General features: G+C 46.7%; 1 protein-coding gene across 1 annotated transcript; it reads right to left on the bottom strand.

The window, feature by feature from the left end:
- Positions 1 to 750: 750 nt before the first annotated feature.
- LOC149441595 (uncharacterized) lies at positions 751 to 2,102 on the bottom strand. Its single transcript, XM_089657129.1, has one exon. The coding sequence runs from the start codon at positions 2,092 to 2,094 to the stop codon at positions 1,075 to 1,077; it is 1,020 nt and encodes a 339-aa protein (XP_089513255.1). The 5' UTR covers positions 2,095 to 2,102; the 3' UTR covers positions 751 to 1,074.
- Between the last annotated feature and the right edge of the window lie 18,367 nt (positions 2,103 to 20,469).

Here is a 20,469-nt window from a genome sequence, read left to right as displayed (position 1 = left end):
ATTTTTGTGGTGAGGACGTAGAAGAGGTTTTCTCCTGATTACTCTTCCATGAAGACCATATTTGTACAAGTATCTCTTTATAGTGAATAGTGACCACAACTCCAGTGTCTGCCAGATCTTTCTGGAGGGATTGTGCCGTCAAACGTGGGTTTTGAATTGTTTTTCTCACAATCCTGCAAGCTGTTCTGTCTGATATTTTTCTTGGTCTTCCAGATCTTGCTTTAACTTCCACTGTTCCTGATGACTGCCATTTCTTAATTACATTCCGAACAGAGGATATTGACATCTGAAAACGCTTTGCTATCTTCTTATAGCCTTCTCCAGCTTTGTGAGCGTCAACTATTTTCAGTTTCAGTTTCCTAGACAACTGCTTAGAAGAACCCATGGTGCTGATTGTTGGGGCAAGGTCAGATGAGTCTGGGCATTTAAAACCTTTGAGATTGACATCACCTGGTCTTCCCAGACGATGATTGAGAACAATCCATGACACTGGCAGGTCTCAGCTTTGCAAAGGGGGCCGTGCATGCTATAAATTCTGCAGGGTGCCCAAACTTTTGCAGACGCCATTTTTTTGTTTTCTGTTATTTTGAAAGTGTAAATGATGGAAATAAAATCTAACTTTTGTTGACATATTATAAGAATGTCTAATCTGTAATTTGATGCCTTTTGGAGATTTTTCCATCTTTCCTTGGCTTCTTTATGCACATTAATACAAATTTTTAGCTAGGGTGCCCAAACTTTCCATCCCCACTGTAGGTATTAGAAGAGTCAAACCCTAATGTAGTAATCTTTCCCCTCTCTGGAAATAGCAACCTTTGGTTTCTGTGTTGGTACATTGGTTTCTCTTTTGGTCCTAGTGTGTATTGGGTGTGCGTTTTCTGAGGTGTTTTTATCAAATGTGTGTTTTTCTGAGGTGTTTTTATCAAATGTGTGTTTTCTGAGGTGTTTTTATCAAATGTGTGTTTTTCTGAGGTGTTTTTATCAAATGTGTGTTTTTCTGAGGTGCTTTCAGCATTGTTGTTGTGACCACATATAACCTGAACAGCACCCAAATCCTCTGGGGAGTATATGCAGTTAGTCACTATCCATATTGGGGTAAACACTAAAAATGTAATCAGTCCCAGGAGAATCCATAGTTTGCCAGAGTCCTTGGCTAATAGAATGCTCATCTTGATTATTTTCAGAGGCTTTGTTACCGGCTTCACTCATTCTTCGAGGATTTGTATCACCTGCTTCACCTCCTTTAATAAACAGCACCTTGTCCTGTTCGAGGTCAGGGCTTTCTGCTCCCGTTAGTACCTCCTTTCCTTGATTGTCCTGTTCGAGGTCAGGGCTTTCTGCCCCCGTTAGTACCTCCTTTCCTTGATTGTCCTGTTCGAGGTCAGGGCTTTCTGCCCCCGTTAGTACCTCCTTTCCTTGATTGTCCTGTTCGAGGTCAGGGCTTTCTGCCCCCGTTAGTACCTCCTTTCCTTGATTGTCCTGTTCGAGGTCAGGGCTTTCTGCCCCCGTTAGTACCTCCTTTCCTTGATTGTCCTGTTCGAGGTCAGGGCTTTCTGCCCCCGTTAGTACCTCCTTTCCTTGATTGTCCTGTTCGAGGTCAGGGCTTTCTGCCCCCGTTAGTACCTCCTTTCCTTGATTGTCCTGTTCGAGGTCAGGGCTTTCTGCCCCCGTTAGTACCTCCTTTCCTGTTTCCCTTGGGTCTGGTCCTGGGCCTTTCCCGACCAGCTTCGCTCTGGAAGCATGGATCCAGGTGGGGCTATGTTCAGTGAGGACTGCTGTTCTGGTTACTGCTACGACCGCAGTTTCTGGTCCATAGGCAAAATCCTGCTGTTTCTTGTTTCTCGTCAGTTGTTTTACGACAATACGATCTCCAGCCTGGAACGGGTGGGTATTTTCCTGTGGAAAAGACGGAAGCTTGCGGATAACATCGTTCTCAGTTTTTATCAATATTTCAATAAGTTTCCTTACATATTCATCTCTGATATTATCATAGTTGTCTCCTGTCATGAATATATCCCTGGCCCAGGGGGTAGGGAATGGTCTTCCCATAAGGATTTCAAAAGGTGAGTATCCTGTAGTCTTGTTTGGTGTCATCCTAATTTCTGCCAATATAGCTGGGAGATACCTTTTCCAATCATTATATGTGCCTCCTGTCGCCTTCCTTAACTTATCCTTGATAGTCCTGTTCATCCTCTCCTCTATCCCTGAACTCTGTGGGTGATATGGGATGTGAAATTTCCACTCAATCCGCAAAGATCTGGCCAGCTCCTTGCAGATCTGGGAGGTGAAAGCTGGACCCTGATCTGAATCGATCTGTAATGGCACTCCCCATCTAGATATTATTTCCCGTGTGAGCAATCTAGCCACTGTTTTGGCATCTTCTCTTTTTGTGGGGTACATTTCTGGCCATCGGGAAAACACATCTGTGACCACACAAGCTGGTTGTTGTCCTCCCTTTGGTTGGGGTATGTGTGTAAAGTCAATTTGAAGATGTGTAAAAGGTGTTGTGGGGTAAGGCAGGTGTTGATGCATGGCTTTATTTGGGTTGTTTGGGTTACTCCTGATACATGTGATGCATCTTTTCACATAATCTTGTACTAACTCCACCACTCCTGTGATATAAAAATCTTTTTGGAGTTGTTTTAGGGTTGCCTTCCATCCTATATGTCCTATCCCATGGTATTGTGCAATGTATATCGGGGCGATACACCGTGGGATGCATGGTTTCCCCTCTTTGCAGATTAATCCAGTCTTTGGATTCTTCTGTAAAATAGGATAGCACCAGTCTTTGAGCTCCTCTGTGGAAGCTGACTGCTACAAGGTTGTGATCAATTGGGAATCATCTGTAAGGATGGGGCATAGAGTGGGCATCTGTAGTAAAGCAAGTTGCTGTTGAGCCGCCTTTTTTGCTTCATAATCTGCTAGAGCGTTACCTTTTGTTATATCATCGTCCCCTTTGGTATGTTCTCTGCAGTGTATGACAGCAAGTTCCTTGGGAAGTGTGAGAACCTTGAGCAAATTGGCTATTAGTTGGGAATGGGCAATCTTTTTCCCATCAGCTCCTATGTAGCCTCTGAGAGACCATAATACACCATGGTCATACACTGTTCCATAGGCATATTAGAATCCGTGTATTTGGTGACAGACTGGTCTTTGTACAGTTCACATGCTCTAGTGAGAGCAATCAATTCAGCAGCCTGGGCTGATTGACAAGTGATTGGTTTTGCTTCTATAACGGTGTTAGGGAGTTTAACTACAGCATAGCCAGCATGGTAAGTGTTATCGTTGGGCCTAGTGCAGGAGCCATCTAGGAAAACAACATCAGCATTTGGGATTGGAAACTTTGATAAATCTAGTCTGGGTGAAGATTTAGCCTCAATGGATTTGAGGCAGTCATGAGCCTCGGGTTCCAGATCGTTTGACGATTTGAGACCCAACAGTGCGTTTAGGATCATTGCTGGACCTGAGTTGTTTGCGCTATACTTGATATGCAACATGGGGTTGCTCATCAAAATGACCTCATATCCGCTGAGTCGTTGGGCAGACATGCGTTGTGTGTGTATACCCTTAAGAAGAGTAACTACATCGTGTGAAGTATGAAGTTCGGTGGGGTGGCCTAATGTGAGAACAGTTGACATTTCCACTATCATAGCACATGTCGCTAACGCCCGCAAACATGAGGGGAGTCCCTGGACTTGGAGAGGCATGACCTTTGAAAAATAGGCTGCAGGCCGTAGCTTGCCACCGTGTTCTTGTGACAGCACGCCCGCCATGGTTTTACAATTTTCTCTAGCATACACATGAAATACAAGTTTGTAGTCTGGGAGTCCTAAACCTGGACTGACAATCATAGACCTTTTTAAAGTTTGAAAAGCTTGTAACTAGAGATGAGCGAATCGAACCAGGCGAACCGGAATTCGAGTCGAATTTCAGGAAATATTCGATTCGTGTCGAAACCAAAATTTTGCCTACTTCGGGTGCGCGAATCGAAGATTTCCCGATCAGCCGGCAAAAGTGTCCCTGCAGTGAGCTCCGCTATTTCTGACAGTTCTCTGACAGAAGGAACACATGTTTAGCGGTTGAAACATTGTATCTATTAGTTTCCATTTAGGATACAGATGTTTCAACCGCTGTACATGTGAAGGAGCTGTGAGAGAACTGTCAGAAATAGAGGAACTCTGCACATACACTTTTTGCCGGCTTGGAATTATTCTTCTTTTCATCCTTCTTCTTCTTCTTCTTCTTCTTCTTCTTCTTCTTCTTCTTCTTCTTCTTCTTCTTCTTCTTCATCCTCATCCTCATCCTCATCCTCATCCTCTTCTTCTGAGGATGAGGATGAAGAAGAAGAAGTAGGATGAAAATAAGAATAATTGCAAGCCGGCAAAAAGTGTATGTGCAGAGTTCCTCTATTCTGCAGATACACTTAGAGGAGCTCTGCAGATACACTTAGAGGAGCTCTGCACATACACTTTTTGCCGGCTTGGAATTAATCTTATTTTCATCCTACTTCTTCTTCTTCTTCTTCTTCATCCTCATCCTCAGAAGAAGAATAAGAGGATGAGGATGAGGATGAAGAAGAAGAAGAAGAAGTAGGATGAAAATAAGAATAATTCCAAGCCGGCAAAAAGTGTATGTGCAGAGTTCCTCTAAGTGTATCTGCAGAGCTCCTCTAAGTGTATCTGCAGAATAGAGGAACTCTGCACATACACTTTTTGCCGGAAACCGCTGTATGGAGGGAATGTCCCAGAACTGTCATTAATAGTCTATTTCTGACAGTTCCATGACATTCCCTCCATACAGCGGTTGAAACCGCTGTATGGAGTGAATGTCCCAGAACTGTCAGAAATAGACAGAAACTGTCACAGAACTGTCCTTCTTCTCATCCTTCTCCTTCTTCTCATCCTTCTTCTCATCCTTCTTCTCATCCTTCTCCTTCTTCTCATCCTTCTCCTTCTTCTCATCCTTCTCCTTCTTCTCATCCTTCTCCTTCTTCTCATCCTTCTCCTTCTCCTTCTTCTCATCCTTCTCCTTTTCCTTCTTCTCATCCTTCTTCTTCTGCTTCTCCTTCTCCTTCTCCTTCTTCTCATCCTTCTCCTTCTTCTCATCCTTCTCATTCTCCTTCTTCTCATCCTTCTCCTTCTCCTTCTTCTCATCCTTCTCCTTCTCCTTCTTCTCATCCTTCTCCTTCTCCTTCTTCTCATCCTTCTCCTTCTTCTCATCCTTCTCCTTCTCCTTCTTCTCATCCTTCTCCTTCTTCTCATCCTTCTCCTTCTCCTTCTTCTCATCCTTCTCCTTCTCCTCATCCTTCTCCTTCTCCTTCTTCTCATCCTTCTCCTTCTTCTCATCCTTCTCCTTCTCCATCTTCTCATCCTTCTCCTTCTCCATCTTCTCATCCTTCTCCTTTTCCTTCTTCTCATCCTTCTTCTTCTGCTTCTCCTTCTCCTTCTTCTCATCCTTCTCCTTCTTCTCATCCTTCTCCTTCTTCTCATCCTTCTCCTTCTTCTCATCCTTCTCCTTCTCCTCATCCTTCTCCTTCTCCTTCTTCTCATCCTTCTCCTTCTTCTCACCCTTCTCCTTCTCCATCTTCTCATCCTTCTCCTTCTTCTCATCCTTCTCCTTCTCCTTCTTCTCATCCTTCTCCTTCTTCTCATCCTTCTCCTTCTCCTCATCCTTCTCCTTCTCCTTCTTCTCATCCTTCTCCTTCTTCTCATCCTTCTCCTTCTCCTTCTTCTCATCCTTCTCCTTCTCCTCATCCTTCTCCTTCTCCTTCTTCTCATCCTTCTCCTTCTTCTCATCCTTCTCCTTCTTCTCATCCTTCTCCTTCTCCTTCTTCTCATCCTTCTCCTTCTCCTTCTTCTCATCCTTCTCCTTCTTCTCATCCTTCTCCTTCTCCTTCTTCTCATCCTTCTTCTTCTCATCCTTCTCCTTCTTCTCATCCTTCTCCTTCTTCTCATCCTTCTCCTTCTTCTCATCCTTCTCCTTCTCCTTCTTCTCATCCTTCTCCTTCTTCTCATCCTTCTCCTTCTTCTCATCCTTCTCCTTCTTCTCATCCTTCTCCTTCTCCTTCTTCTCATCCTTCTCCTTCTCCTTCTTCTCATCCTTCTCCTTCTCCTTCTTCTCATCCTTCTCCTTCTTCTCATCCTTCTCCTTCTTCTCATCCTTCTCCTTCTCCTTCTCCTTCTTCTCATCCTTCTCCTTCTCCTTCTCCTTCCTCATCTCCAAGGGCATTTAAATTAAAGGTACAGTGTTCTGCACTAATTTAAAGGCTCTCTGAAGCCTAGAAACCCTTTTTATAAGTCATCTTCGTAGCGGAGAAATTCGCATCAAATCGAATTTCATACTGGAATTTGCCGAATCAGCCGAATCAAATTTTTCATTTCTTCGCTCATCTCTACTTGTAACATTTCATTAGACCAGTGTATGGTGTCTGGGGCATCTTTCAGGGTGGCTTGTCTTAAAATGTTGTCATAATAGGAGCAGTCAGCGATCCACTGCCTACAGTAGTTTATCATTCCAAGAAAGGACAGCATTTCCTTCTTAGTTTGTGGGGTGACCAGGCCCACGATGGCATGGATGCGCTCAGGACTGATTCTCCTTTGACCTTTTGTGAAGACACAGCCCAAATACTGTACTTGTCCCTTACACCACTGCAACTTTTGCTTAGACACTTTGGCCCTGATTCACTAAGATGTGAGTCTATCAGCAGAGTCTGACCATTCAGGCAGACTCCGGTCAATCAATCAGTCGTCTGACCAGCGTCTAGCAAGCTCATTAACGAACGTCTACTGACTACTTTGCTATTAGTGAATGAGGTATCCCGTCTGGCACATCTTTAGGTGCAATACCGGATATATTCGCTAGATGGCGCACAAGCGCGGGCTTTATTAACATTGGCGTCTTTCTGATAGAAAATTCTAATACAGCTGTACTATTACATTCTGAAAATTCTCTTTTGCTATTTTTTTTTTTTTTGCTGTTTCTCCAAAATGATCAGGAAAGTATTGCATTTACTAATGAATATCATATATTCTATTTTCAAATGTTAAACATTTTCACACTTATATCTCAAATAATTTATATACTTCTAATTTCCCAATATAGTTATATATCTTCATTCTCTTTAATCACATAACTATTCTATGTTAAAGACAAGTGCAGCGCTATAAATGCATGTGATCAATAATGAACGCATGTAAAAACCAAAAAGTGTAAAGAATTGCAATAATGATGTAAACTGGTAAATCGTGCTAAAATAAGTTCATATAATTATTCCTGAATAATGGAATGTCCTTGGTGTGAGAGTACCAACTCAGAGAGTGCCTATGAATGGCACGTGTGGTCTCTCCGTGACGGACAGTAGTGCATGAACTCGTGAAAGGTAAACCACCCTTGTGACTGGTCTACACTCACCAGAACAAAAGTATTAATGTGCATGGGTTATACACATCACACATCTGGGGGTGCAGCGGTATGCTGGCAGCTATGGGTTAGTCATCCAGCTCCATCCATCCATCCATCCATCCATCAGGGTGGGTGCCCAAATGGTCCTGGGGAGGAATTAGCTCAGCCACAGGAGCCAGAAAGGTGCTCAATAGTGTAGTACACTGTCACAGGGGGGGATGACCTTTCACGAGTTCATGCACTACTGTTCGTGGTTATATTTATCTTGTGTAATACCATTTTACTAGTCTATATCAGTGACCAGCGCTCGCTTTATCAGTTTTAAACAATGTAACTATTCTACATTATAACTCAAACTGTGTCTCCCACAGTGGTTTAGTGGTTAGAGCTCAGAACTTACAGCACTTGGGTCATGTGTTCTATTCCCAGTCTTGGCAACATCCCAAAAAAATGGAGATCACTTTTCTGGGTTGTGGCAGGAATATTGATCAATCAATTATGATTTTGCCTAATGACTAGAAAGTGGATGAATGTTACTTGCGTACTGTTCTTCTGCCAATTAGGTCATGTGCAAGTTTCATGCCGTGTATATTTCATTGTAACTTTTTTCTCTTTTAAATCTGTCTCCTTATACAACTTGACCCCCTCCCCCACCCCATCATCACCTGTCCCATATGCAAATCTATGGATCACCGCCCCACTCTTTAACTATCTATTTACTGATCAAGTGAATGTGTCTCATTTTCTATCAGCTACAGCTCAGATCTCACATTATTATACAATTGCTGATTGTATCTCACCACTAGTCTGATTGAATTCACAATTCCTGGTCAGTCCTGTTCCCTGACCTCTAATAACCTTTAGGGCCAGTTCACACTACATGTGTTTCAGTTGCTTTTTCAACATCACAAACGCACAGAAAGAAGGTTATATGGTTGTCAATGTCATAGTTCACATCAGCGCTTGCATTTTCAATGCATTGCAGGTGCTGTAAACAAAGTTGACCACGCTGCATTGTTTCTGCACAGAACTGTACTGGAACACATTGAAACGTCCTTGAATGTACTAAAACGCACATGTCCCTAACTACATTGAATACAAAGAAAATAGAAAAAAATAAGTGGAAGGGATATAAAGATGCAATGTAAACATGTCCAAAACGCATTCAAAATGTACTGGAACACACTAAACATGCATGCCAAAAGGGCATGAAAAAAACCCATCAGGAACACATCTAGACTGTTTCTATAGTGTGAACCAGCCCTTAGGACTTGTTCACACCATTGGTGGTGCAGAAACGCATGCAAGAACACACATTTTCCAGCACAGCAAAGAAATGCAATGCCCTATGTAGATGTGCGCAGGTACCATGATGAAAACGTTGTTGCACCTACACACGTCTATTAAAAACAGCCCCATTCACAGCCACAAATACGCATGGCACCACACTACTGTGCGGTTAGGTGCCACACACTTGGAAAATAACATAAAAATAAGCCAACATGGCTAAAACATATCTTGAAAATATGGGGACTCTGATATCCGGCGACAGTCCGTTCACCAACGAGAAGCAATTCTGCACCCTAAAACCAACATAGAGGAAAGGGATGGTCAAATTGCTGTGCTGCTTCCTAACCACCTCTGGCATGCCAGGGTCATTATGCAGGTCCTCGATGCCAGTTCTTGCCTGCGGCCACAAAATATCCACTGGCCACAAGTGAAGGTGAGTGGAGGACGTGAAGGTGGATTTCTACCAGCTTCAACCGCAAGCAGTACCACTCCTGAAAAATGAGAGCAAATAATCATTGACACGTCATCATGACAGTCAATTCTCAGTGCAGGCTATCTAGAGTGTCTTTCCTTTTTAACCATTTCAAGAGTTCAAGGAAACATTCTTGGAGCATCTACTGTGTTTGGAAAGGCCAAAGGTCCCCCCTTCCCCCAGGCACACTAATGCTTATGCAGGCCATAGACGGGGAGAAAAACAGCCGATTTTTCTTTTAAAAAATGAAAAATCAGTTGTTCAAGCGGCCGACGTTACCAGCAATGGTAAAAAAAAAAAATCGGCCGATTTTCATCCCGTCTACAGCCGGCAAAAAGTGTCCCTGCAGAGAGCTCCGCTATTTCTTTGACATTTATAGCAGTTGCAACATTGTATTTGTATCCATTTCGGATACAGATGTTTTTATTCGGAAACAAATAGATACAATGTTGCAACCGCTGTAAATGTCAAGGAACTGTCAAAGAAATAGCAGAGCTCTCTGCAGGGACACTTTTTGCCATACTGGAATTCCTCTCATTTTTCATCCTTCTTCTTCCTCTTCTTCTTCTTCTTCATCATCATTATCCTCTTCTTCTTCATCATCATCCTCTTCTTCTTCTTCATCATCCTCTTCTTCATCATCCTCTTCTTCTTCATCATCTTCATCATCATCATCCTCTTCTTCCTCTTCATCATCATCCTCTTCTTCATCTTCTTCATCATCATCATCCTCTGCATCATCATCCTCTTCTTCTTCTGCATCATCATCCTCTTCTTCTTCTTCATCATCATCCTCTTCTTCTTCATCATCATCATCCTCTTCTTCATCATCCTCATCTTCTTCTTCATCATCTTCATCATCATCCTCTTCTTCTTCTTCTTCATCATCTTCTTCTTCTTCATCCTCTTCATCATCATCCTCTTCTTCATCATCATCATCATCATCCTCTTCTTCTTTTTCTTCTTTTTGTCTTCCTCTTGCAGGTCACTGCTCATGTGCAGATTTTTTATCAGTAAAAAATCGGCCGATTTGCCCATCATTGCCGCAAAAATCGGCCGATCGGCAAATTCGGCCGTTTTTTTCCAACTTTACCGAAAAAAAAAAATCTGCCAAAATACCGAAAAACGGCCGAACAAATAGCCCACTAACGATTCGAAAATCGGCCGATTTTATTTTCGGCCGAAAAATCGGCCGATTTTCGACCCATCTATGGCCTGCATAAGATATGGTGTGGCCCTAGGGTCAATGTGTGTTTAGAATACTTCCAAAATGCACATACAAAAACACTCCATCCAAATGCATGTTCCATGTCTATAGCATGTTAAACAGAAGAATAACGCACTTACATGATGTTAACATGCGCAAGTAAAAGTAGACAAAATCCACATCCTTTTATTCTGGCTTCACATACATGCATTGTGGTCTAACACCGCACTCCTGGGCAAATCACATGCAATTTGTGTGCGTTGCAATTAGAGACAAACATTTTGCACACCTCAAATTGCACCGCATCCGGGCCAAAAATGTGCAGGACCCTTTTTCAGGGTATACACATGGGTGTGAATAGGCATGCCATCCAATTTGGCAAATCGCAATACGCTTTGTGTACCAATATTGGTGTGTTGGTAACTTCACCTAGAAAGCCGCAGCAGGTGGCATGAAGGGGTTGCGGTGTGATGCGGTGCAGCACTTGCACAGAAAACACTGCAAATTTCACATCGCATCTGTGTGACACCAGAATGTGCCAATATGTGGCTTGACAAAGCACAGTGGTCAGTGCAGATTATTTTCAATCCATGTTTTTTTACACTTGACTATTGCACCAGAGATAGGCTCGTCCACTTCCCCATTACCACCATTACCGTTCCGCACCAACCCCCTTCCCCTTAACCAATTATACTAACAAAAGACATAACACCAATTTTGGAGTAAATGGCCAACATGGCCTTTTATTAACAACTCAAGTTACAATACACCAACCATTCCTTATAACAGAAACCCACATAATTGTTGTTGGTCTTCGAAGGCACCCCAAAACGATCCGAAATGCACCTGCGGACAACCATATACACTAGGCCTCCAGCCGCAACCAACCAGCTCAGAGACAACCATACCGTCCGCAGTGCAGCACCACCACCTTCCAGTTAAACCTTGGTTAACTGGGAATGTCCCCGGGCATCCCATACCACGGATGGGTCCCACACCATTGTTGTTTACCTTCCAAATAAGAACCGCCTCCAAAGACCAACAACCGCCACAGCACGCTGGGTAAGCCCTTACCCATGCGTGCCACGCCACAAACAAACAGCCCGCTGCATGCCATCCTGCAGATCCAGGGACCATAAATCCGTCCCAACCGCATTCAAATGTACCCCATCGCACCTGAGATACCGCCAAGTATCCACCTCCAACTCCAAGCGCCAGACCACCAACCCCCCATGGTGACTAAAGAAAACGCCCCACCTCTCTGTTAACCTTAATCCGAGCCTTATTGAGCCTCTCTACCGACCGCGCCCAACGCCAAGAGGCACGGGCGACAATGTCGGACCACACCACCATCCCCGGATAAGCCCGCCGCAACTGAAGAAAGTCCAGCTTGACATCTCGCACCAGCTCCCGCTCAGCGTGCCTGAAAAAACACCCATGCCCCACTGGACGACGGGACAAAAATTCCCGAACCGCCCGCACCGGGCACACCAGCGAAGCCGGAAGAACGAAAAAACGCACCCGACCACCACGTCCCAATTGGTCCGTCTTAGACCGACGTACCAGCACCTCCACCCATTCACCGAAGCACCTGACTTCATCCACCAATAACCCCCCAAGAACCGATTTGGACGGGCTAACGAGCTCCCCAATACGCAACGCCCCAAAAAAAGGCTACCGCAAAAGCCGCCCGAAATAAGCACACCTCAAAGTCCGAAGAACACACAGACCACCAATGCACAAACAAAGACCCCAACAACTCAAAAGACACCGGACGACGAGAATCCTTACATCGATGAGCGCTCCGGTAACCCCGGAGAGCCTGCCGAACCCAAAAAATCTTCAGTGAAATCCTGACACCCTTGCAACTTAAAGAAGAATGCCAAACCCGCCAGTCGGCGATCCACCGCAGCAGCCGACACCCCCCGCTCAAAATTCCGCGCCACAAAGTACAATACCGCCAAAAACACCTCCGGCCCCCAGGGATCAATCTCAACCCGCTGTAGCAGATCCAGCCACTCCCACCAGACCCTAGAGTATGCAGACCAAGTCGCCTCACTCACCGAACGCCGGATCCAGCCCGCAAGGACTCCAAGGCAAACTCCCACAGCCCGTCGGGACAAGGAACCCCGTGTTGCTCCGCCGCCGGCGCCACCTCTCGGAATTTGTCCCACTAAAAGCGAGACAAAGCGTCAGCCACAGTGTTATCAACCCCAGGGAGACGCACCGCATGGAGAAAAACATTCAGACGCAGACAACGCAACACTAAATGGCGAAGCAAGGCCACCACCGGTCGTGAAGAAGCTGAGACCCGATTGATGACCTGAACCACCCCCAAATTGTCACAGTGACAATGCACGTTTAGATTTCGAAAATCCTCTCCCCAAACCTCAACCGCCAACACCGGAAAAAGTTCCAACAACACCAAGTTGCGAAGAAAACCCGCCTCCCGCCAGGAAGCTGGCCACGAGGCCGTACTCCATCAACCCTGGAAAAAGCCCCATAGCCCGCCGACGCCGCCGCGTCCCTGAACCATTCCAAGTCAAAAATTGCTAACAGGGCCAGACATCCAGAGAGCCCGCCCATTAAACGAATCCAAAAAGGTGTGCCACAAATGCAAGTCCTCCCGATGATCCCGAGTCAACCGAATAAAATGTAAAGGGGAGGTAATCCCTGCCGTCGCCGCCGCCAACCGGCGGCAGAACACCCGACCCATGGGCAGAATCCGACAAGCGAAGTTAAGTTTTGCCCAACGACTGTAAGGCCCGCAGCTGAATTTTTCGCTTGCCCCAGCACCCCACGTAGTTCCCCTTGTAGAGCCACCAGCTTAACCTCAGGCAAGCGGCACTCCATCGTGCCGGAATCCAAAACAATGCCCAAGAAAGTCATCTCCATAGCCGGGCCCACAGTCTTATCCACCGCCAGAGGAACCCTGAAACGTTCAGCAAAGTGTTGCAAAGTGGCCAGCAAAACTGCACATACTCCGGAATCTGGCGGACCCACGCAAAGAAAATCATCCAAATATTGGATGACCGAATTCACCCCTGAGACATCCCGCACCACCCACTCCACGAATGAACTGAACCTCTCGAACAAAGCGCAAGATATAGAACACCCCATAGGAAGGCAGTTATCAACGTAAAAATAGCCCTGCCAATGACAACCCAAAAAACGAAAACTGTCCGGATGGACTGGCAACAGCCGAAAAGCCGACTCAACGTCCGATTTCGCCATGAGCGCACCGCGCCCATACCGACGGACCCAGAAAACAGCCACATCAAAAGATGTGTAAGACACCGAACATGACTCCGAATCAATAGCATCATTCACCGACCCCCCCTTAGGGAAGGACAGGTGGTGAATTAACCTAAACGCATTCGGCTCCTTCTTGGGCACAACCCCCAAGGGAGAAACAACCAAATCCGAAAACGGAGCGCAAGCAAACGGACCCCCCATGCGTCCCAACCCCACTTCCTTACGCAACTTAGCCGAAACCCCCTCCTCATGCCGCAAGGCTGACCGCAAATTCCGAGCTAAGGGAGGAATCAAAGTCAAAGTACACGGGATGCGAAAACCCTCCGAAAAACCCGCCGGCAGCAGCACTGCAGCTGCGCGATCAGGATACCTCTTTAAGAAAAACCCCATCCTTTCCACTCGCACCGGAGTCGTCCCTCTTACCAGCATGCTCTCCGGAAAGGCCTCGACCCCGCTGGAAACAGCGCGACAAGGGATGGGAGCCCCCGCACCCGGAATATTTGTGCCTAAAACGGCAAGACCCACCAAATCAACACGTCCCCTCTTGGAACTGCCAGAAGAACCCCTGACGCCTGGAGGCCGATTGTCCCGGGGAGAACGAACCGCCGGCCCCGCTCTGAAAAAACAAACCAGGGGCCCTCGCCGGTGTCATGAGTCGCATCCAGAGGCCAACGTCCTTATGATCCCAACGCAACGACTGGCGAACCGCCCTCCGCTGCCTAAACTGCTCAGCGTACCGAAGCCACGCAGTACCCCCAGAAACCCTGTGAGCCTCACCAATGGCATCAAGGTAACAGAACAGTGCCGAGCAATGTTCAGGAGCCTCCTCCCTAATCACACTAGCCATGATCGCGAACGCCTGCAACCAATTTGCAAAGGTACGCGGGATAAAACAAAAACGCCGCTGCTCCGCTTCCACCTGCCTACTCTCGTCAACCCGGGACCCTTCAAAAGGAAAACGCTCCAAAGGCAAGAGTGAGAATATATCAACGTACTCCCCACTCCAAAGCTACTCCCGTACCTCCGACTGTAAATGCGCACCCAAAGGGCCCTCAAAACACACGTACACTTCGCCCCTGGCCGAGTCCGCCAAGCCGACAGGCCCGGACACCCTCGAATCCGCACCCAACACCGCGGAGGGGGCCGCAGAACCCCGATCACCTGTCGTGGCCGGAACAACCCCTAGCCCAGACCCCGGAGGAGAAGAGACCCCCGGACGCCGCACGTCCCCGCTGTCCTGTACAAGAACCCCGAAACCTTCCCCACCATCCGGCGGGAGCCACGCAGAAGCAAGCCCAGGCGCCCCACTCAAGACGCCACAACAGGTCCCGCAAACCGGAAATCACATCACCGAGACCCCCACCCATACCCGACGGGGGAACGCCGACAGTGCACGCCGCAGAGGCCGCGCCCACCGTAGCGGCCCTACCACCCCCCAGCAGGTCCCGTAACGCAGAAGAAAAAGAGATAGACCCCAGAACAGGTAACTCACCAGGCTGCCCAGGAGATGCCCCTTCAGCCGCGTGCTCACGATCCACCGTTGTAGAGCAGCCAGCCGTCGCCCCCGCATCGGGTTCCGACAGCTCGCCCTCCGACCTCTCGTCCTCCGCACGCTGTTCAGATGGCCTCCCGGTCCCAGGAGCCACGGGTCCTGCTGGTCTGTGCCGCTCACGACTCCGCCTCCCGGCACCAGACACGCTCACCGCCGTCCCTGGGCTCCGACCTGCAGCACTGCCAGCTGCCCTCCGCCCAGCTCCAGTCTTCCGCTGATGCTGCTGTGGAGCAAGAGCACCAGACCATCCAGGGGGCCCGCCGGCCGCAGCAGTAGACAGCCCAGCAGCCGCAGAACTCCCGGCTGCACTCCGTCCAGTGCCGATCCCACGCTGCTGCCTCACTGGAGCCGGAGCCCCAGACTTCTCAGGGGGCCCGCCGGCCGCAGCAGGAGACAGCCCGGCAGCCGCAGCTGTGCGCCTCCCACGCAGGGCTCCCTCCCTGACCGGCACCTTGTCAGTGGAGGAGCCGCAGATTCTGCTTCTGCCTCCATGCCGTGTGGGCGCGGGGGGGAGGGGCTTCCCCCGCACGAGGCCCCGCCCACTGAGCTCCGCCGATGGCGGGGATTCCTCCCGGCTTCCCCGCTAGCAGAGGCAAGGGAGCGCCCTGCAAGCGGAGCCGGAGGGGCCCGAGCGGGGCTCCCATGGTGGTGCTGAGCTCTGGGAGGGGGGGGGGGAGCCCGGGCTAAAGCGTTCCGGAGGCCTAGACCTCCGAGCACGTGGGCCCTCCCGCCCCCCTGCTGCAGGTGATGAGCCCGGATCCTGCAAGAGATCCGAGACACGGCTCTGCAGCCAGTCCATCCCCCTGTCCTCTGCTGCCTCCTGCAGCTGAGCCAAAAGGCTGTCCATGGCAGGGCTAAAGGTGGCCTGAAGCAAGGTGTGCTAAACAGACACCAAGCTCACACTCTTGCCGTCCAGCTAACTGACTCCCCCTCACAGAACCTCCCATCCTAAGGTGCAGCAAAACCCCACCTACACCAACCTCTACCAATCAGCTACCCCCCACTAACAATAACAAAATCCTCCTGGAGCTACCTTAACCCTTTCTGCTCTTCCTTCCCCCACTCTGGGCCTAGTCATGTATGCCCTGCGCTATTTCTTCTTTCTTTCGCTACGGGCATTTCTTTTCATTCGCTGGTTTAACTCAGGTGATCGTTAATCCCAATTATCTCCGGAGATCACATGCAGCCCCTCAACCATCTACACATATCTCTGGAAATCTATACAGATCTCCTTGAAAAAAAGTCTAATCTCTTCTTCGGAAAACAATTGTCCTCCACCTCATAAACAGGGGGACAGAGAAGACTTCTCCTTGATAACTAAAATCAGATTAATTATCTGTGCTTAATAAACATACACCAATACTGCAAATGCATTGTACTGTCCAAGGCATTGCACACTAACGCATTGCACACTAGAAATGTCAAAGGCGTTAGTGTGTACAGTGCATGAGTGTAAAATGCTTTAGTGCACACTGCAGTGTACAACGCATTGCACACTGTAATACACTGTGCAATGTAATACCGTGTACACCCACACATTGTAGACTGTAATGCACTGTACTCTGTCATGCAGGATGGAGCAACGCATTGCACACTGTGATACCGTGTACACCCACACATTGTAGACTGTAATGCACTGTACTCTGTCATGCAGGCTGGAGCTACACATTGCACACTGTGATACGCTGTCCACTGTCATGCAGAATCCAGCAACGCATTGCACACTGTAATACCATGTACACCAACACATTGTAGAATGTAATGCATTACACGCAGTATACATGTCCAGATATTCAAAGATTAGCCATGAAGGCCTAGCTGGTTACGTATTGGGCGACCGCAGATAGCCGAATAACGCTACACTGCATCCAGGCAGCTCTGGGAGGGTGTCATATGACATCCTGGCAGAACGCGTTCTCCGTGATTGCTGTGTCTTAAGGACACAGCTGATCACGTGATGTGGTAAAGACCAATCACAGCGGCTTTTTACCATGTGATCAGCCATGTCCAATGACACGCTGATCACCGGGAAATGCATTTGCCGGGTCTTGGCTGCACTTTCATCACGCTGTCAGAATGTGTGGAAAGTACTGCCGAGAACCAGCAGTTATCAAAGCAGGGGTCGGCCCCGATGATCAGTGCCCACCAGTGCCACCCAACAGTTCCGCCCACCTGTGGCCAGCAGTGCCACCCACCAGTGCTGCCTCATCAACGCACATCAGTGTTGCTAAATTACCAGTTTACCAAATGTTATAATATAAACAGACTTTTATTCATTATGAGCTATTTTGTGGTTTATTGAGCAAAAAGTAAAACTCACAGCAGCAAGTCAATACCACCCAAAGAAAGCTCTATTTGTCTGAAAAAACTGATACAAATTTAAGATGGGTACAATGTGGCATGACCGCACAATTGTCATTCAAAGGGTAACAGTGCAGAAAGATGAAAATTGGCCAGGACAGGAAGGGGGTAGGAGTACCCAGTAGGCAAGTGGTTAATATCATTGACCCATCAATACCCAGGAGCTAATGTACAGATAAGTAGCATGTGCACCAAGTGAGATTCTGCTAGGCCCCACCCACAAAATTGCAATTACCTGTCCCTCACATGTTATAAACATGTTTGCAATGGCCACACTTACTTTACATATAAGGATCATCTCCTCAGTTGAGAACTGTGCTCTCGCCATGTCCAAATGCCAATACGGTTATCAAAATTTTCAACCAACACAAAACCTCCAACCACTTCTCATCCACTTACACTCCCCACAACCACTTCTGGGTGCGCGCGCACCAGATGACGGACTTCCGGGAGGATAGCTGCTCGTGCGCCATGGGGGACACCTGTTTGGCGTTTATTTGTGCACGATCGCGCATATCTATGCACGATCGCTCATTTCTATGCACGGCTATGATAGCTTTCGCGAATGTGTGTTTCTTAGTGATTTTTTTTTTTTTCAAACCTTGGCTAATATAAATTTGTTGCCAAAGGCCAAAAATCAACATACAGTGGGGACTATTTTATTACTGTAAATCAAATTGTAGAAAACCTGTAGCTGGCTGCACAGTGAATGTGACATTCATTAGTACATAACAATATTGTGGTGCAAGCAGGTTTTTTATTTTTTTGTTTGGTTTTGAAAAAGCCAGTTTGCACACACTTGCATATTCACACTCTTACAAGCTACATTTGAGCAGATTATATAAGTATACAAAGTAACTATTAAGGTTGTTCATATATTGAACATAAAATAAACACAAAAACATCGGTGAAACATTTATTGATCAAATATATCTTCATTTATTTGGTCAGCAGGAACAAGTAGGTACAGTCAATATCTTGGTGAGTCACAAAAATAGGATTGATGTGGCAAAAATAAAACACTCCTGGTCATAAGAGCTTACAATCTAAAGATACTTCTAGTGAACTGTGTGTGCTCAGGTTATAGCAGGAAACAAAGGGGAAGATGAATCAAGGAACATTTTCGTGCACATAAGGTTTACTTACACAATCACTTAGTATAAAGATCCATTCACAAAAAAAGTCTTCAGATCAAAATATCAAGAAAACAAGACATATGTGAAAAACCCTCCCACCTCTACAAAACCCCTCCCACCTCTACAAATCCCCTACACATACATTTGTCAGCAGGTTTGTAAGAAAAATGCATTGGAGTCTAAATAAGCAAGCAAAATTAAAACAAGAGCAGATTTTAAACAAAACGATTGACATGTGTGAGGCTTTCAATGCAAAGAGAAAAAACACAATCATTGTGCAATAACACACAAACACTTTACAAGGCCGAAAATATGCAAACATTTCCAGCCCACTTCCAAACACAGCCTGAGTGGTGTCTGGGGCAATTCAGCACAAAATCTCCCCCCCCAAACACAGCCTGAGTGGTGTCTGGGGCAATTCAGCACAAAATCTCTTCTTCCCCCAAACCACTACAAGCAAGGACTTAGTCACAAACCACCCGGCCTAGTAACAGGCCAAATCACTCCCTACTGCACATCTTTATATAAGCTAGGTTGTATTTGGAGCACGCCAAACAAGGCCCCACACCCAATGAAGCCACACCCACCACTGACCTTAATTTGGTCAGTGAAAGTGTTTTCACCTGATGAATCCCCTTCCTACCTGCATTAACCCTTGGTATACAGGCCCCACAAATCAGAAAGATATATACAGTGAAATGTACGTGTGCAGCATACAACAGAACATTGAGCAGGGATGTGAAAGGGAACCCCAATTGGAACCTTTATTGCTACTATGGTCACAATTCCCTCCAGATTCTCGCATGAGTTAAGACAGTCACATGACCACATCTTGTATGCAATACTGAAAATGACAAATCGATTTGACTAGTATGGTGAATTTCCCATCAATTGGTAAAACACTCCAGAAATCAAACATCACCAAACATTACACTCTGGGCAAAGTGGATTTACAAATCCTGCGACTTACAGTAAAGTTGACCATTTCAATGCAATTTCCAAGACATCTGACACAGATCTCTATGCAAATTGCCACTAAAGTAGTACATGTACTACTATAGAAATCAGTGTTTGAAACGCACCCATGTGGTCGCTCTAATAGCAGACAATAGGGTGCGACTTTGCAGACGATTTACAGCTTGCATGTTGTGCAAATCACATGCCAAGTCCCACTCAATGTGCCGCTATTGGAGCGTTCATATTGTTGTGGTTCAAACTTGGTTGGAGCCGCAAGTAATAATAGAGTAATGAATACACTACTTTTCATGCAATTTGCTGAGAGATCGATGTCGAATGTCTTGCAAATTGCACTTGAAATCACCATGTACCCCGACTTTGAAATCATGCAACTTCTATGCAAGTCACATGATGTGACTGTGGTGTCAATAACACCACTTAGAAATCTGCTTTAATGTGACCGGGTAGCCCCCAGTAACATTGTTTGCGATTGCCATGCAATTGGCATTACAGGCGACTTGCAAATCGTAGACCAAGTCGCACCCTATTGGCCACTGTAGGCTCTGTTCACATCCAATTGGATTGTGAACTCGTGGAACTTCACTGTAAGTTGGACAATTGCCGCATCGGATTAGATGTGACAGTGGTGTTGGCCCCCAGTAACATTGTGTGCAATTTGCCATGCAAAGAGCAAGCTGCTGGCCATGCCAATCACATGACAAGTCACATCCAGGGTGTGCAATTTCAGGTGCGATTTGTGCATTGACATCGTACCTGATATTGGATATAATGAATGTGAGTGTATTAACATACACCATTTGTTGCAGCGAGAGTTCAA

This window comes from Staurois parvus, unplaced genomic scaffold (genome assembly GCF_062004578.1).
Source record: "Staurois parvus isolate SC_StPar_1 unplaced genomic scaffold, SC_StPar_1.0 ptg000966l, whole genome shotgun sequence".
Lineage (NCBI taxonomy): Eukaryota > Metazoa > Chordata > Amphibia > Anura > Ranidae > Staurois > Staurois parvus.
This window is presented reverse-complemented; position numbering and strand designations above follow the sequence as displayed.

Coding starts and splice junctions, on each gene's coding strand:
- LOC149441595 (XM_089657129.1), bottom strand. CDS start 2,094: ATGACACCAAACAAGACTACAGGATACTCACCTTTTGAAATCCTTATG.